Genomic DNA, 2,500 nt, shown 5'->3' on the forward strand with positions numbered 1-2,500 from the left:
CCATGTCCAAGCCTGACAACTGGGGGGTGACTGCTGGCGACGACATCCTGAAGCAGAAGACTTCAAGCACCACCGAGGATGAGATCAAGCTTCTCAAAAAGACCAAAGCCTAAAGGTCATGACACTAAAGGAGAGAGAGAAAGCGAGAGAGAAAGAAAGAGATGAAGGGTATTGGAGAGATATGAATAAGAATAATGGTGATCAATGTGGGGCGATTGCATCGTTAAAAAAAGGCTTTAAAATCTTGTAGTATAGTTGGAAGACCTCTAAGAGGAATCCCGTTTTAGGATGAGTTTTATACATCCATTACTGTATGTACAATCAGTATGCCTTTTGAGATTTTAAGATTGCAAATGGAATGTGTATGTGTGCTTGGCGTAAGTGTTTGTTGTTGATTCCTTATACACCAATTTAATGAGTTGTGGTTTTATTTTAAGCAGCATGTGTATGGTGTGAAAATATGAATAATCACATTCACAAGTTTTATAGATATGGGCAGTTTGAATGCATGGTACTTCAACTGTGGAATGTATGATTAGTATATGAAATGAACTTGCTGTTGGCTTCGTGTTTTCATAGATATGAGGATTTACTGCATTAACAAATAAAATATTTTTAGTCTATTGAGTATTTAATACCTCTCAGCATTATATACCAAAGTTTGCTTGGATTCTGAAGAATAACTTTTTTCAGTACAGGCACGTCAAAACATAATACGGCGGTCTGGACCCCCCTCCCCCCATTTAATTCACTGTTGCCACTCAAAAAAAAAGAAAAAAAAAAGAAGTTATTATCAAGAACAGGATTATGCGACCATGGAAAGACCCAAGTTGGGTTTGGCACTGACAGAGCAACATGTATAAGACAAACCAAAGTTAAGGATATACCTAAAAGCGTAAAAGAAAGTAATTAGAGATAGGCAGGGTATGTTTTTTTCGCCACGTATAGACAATCGATGAATGTTTAACATATTGGACACCTAGGAATGAACACACACACACACACTTACTTGGTGTAAGTTTTAGCATGAGACACGCTAGTACCTCATACCGAGGGATAGAATTTGATTCAGCTCTCTTTCTTTCACGCCCAAACGTTGGTGGTTTATCTGGTATTAAATTCGGCCAGCCATCTAATTTTCTTTTAAATACTTCCACAGTCCACAGGATTAGATTTCTAATATCTTTCGGCACACTATTAGATAGTCTTGGTCCAATAGTCTGCATCTTTCTTAACAGTGATGTTTGAGCACTTATCTCAGTACGGTAACATACTCTTCCCTGCCTGGGGGGGATGTCTTACTTTAATTTCCCCTTCTTTTACATCTCTTGGATTTGGTGCTAGATTTTCAAAGATCTTCCATGCATATATAACATATTTCTCTCATTCTTTGTAATGAGAATAGTCTTGTTCTTTTTTTAGTCTCTCCCAGTAGTTAAGACCTATCACATTGCTTATTTTTCTTGTAAATACTCATTGAACCTGTTCTGGGAACATTATATCTTTTGTAAGACTTGGACTCATATTCCAATCTTGAAATCACTGGTGATTTCCATTGTGGTAGAAGGTGTTCTGAATCCCTTGTGTTAAAAGTCCTCATCACCCATCCACTCATAATGTTTCCTTTTATGACTGTCTGCTCTATATGGTGACTGAAGTTCATGCCATTGCTCATATAAAGTTCTAGATCTTTTACTATTTTTTCTCTTTAATCACTATTTCCTCAACTAAATATAATCTTGGTCTCAGATTTCCAGTTGGACTATACATTATAATTTCAAATTCATTAGCATTGAATTTCATATTGTTTTCCTTTGTCCAATTGTAGATGGTATCTAAATCCTCATTTAGCATGTCTTCCATATCTAATAAATCTATCGGCATACTTATCCTTGTATCATCTGCAAATGATGTTACTATTGAGCGTTCAATACCTTTGTCAATGTCACCAATCATAATTAGGAACAACAGAGGCCCCAGAACGGACCCCTGTGGCACCCACCTAATACGTTTGATACATTGGAGAAAAATCCATTCATCTGTAACTTTTGCCTGCGTTCTGTTGGGAAATTTTGTATTAATCTTCCTACTTTTCCAGATTCCAAGGTCCTTAATTTTATGAATTAGAATTATGTGATCTGTTTGTCGAAAGCTTTTGCGAAATCTAGGTATAGTACACCAACTCTATTTTCAGTCAGATCCTTTATTATGTATTCGCGGTACATAAGAATTTGGGTTGGAATAAACAGGACCTACCACTACGAAAACCATATTGTCCGGGATTTATCTTGTTTCCTTGTTCTAAATATCATTTTTTATATTCTTGGAACACTAATACCTTTTTCATATTGCGTTTTGAGTAATTCAGACATTTTCTTTTGAATCAGTTACCAAAGTACCATTATTCTCAAGAGGTCTGATTTCTACTCTTCTGTTCAGTTTGTTCTTTGCATAAGAGATGTTCTTTGCATATGCATTTAACAGTGTCGTTTATTGCCTC

General features: G+C 36.1%; 1 protein-coding gene across 1 annotated transcript in view; it reads left to right on the forward strand.

Annotated features, from left to right (window-relative positions):
- The window catches only part of LOC122247003 (betaine--homocysteine S-methyltransferase 1), a 9,571-nt gene extending 8,950 nt beyond the window's left edge, over nt 1–621 (forward strand). The window contains exon 9 of the mRNA XM_043005928.2: nt 1–621. This exon is cut by the window's left edge and continues 59 nt beyond it. Coding sequence (XP_042861862.2) covers nt 1–113 — 113 coding nt within the window. The 3' untranslated portion in view covers nt 114–621.
- The last annotated feature ends 1,879 nt before the right edge of the window (nt 622–2,500 follow it).

The sequence above is a fragment of the Penaeus japonicus genome, unplaced genomic scaffold, assembly GCF_977035675.1.
Source record: "Penaeus japonicus unplaced genomic scaffold, GWHDUDI00000001_assembly GWHDUDI00000022, whole genome shotgun sequence".
Classification (NCBI taxonomy): Eukaryota; Metazoa; Arthropoda; class Malacostraca; order Decapoda; family Penaeidae; genus Penaeus; species Penaeus japonicus.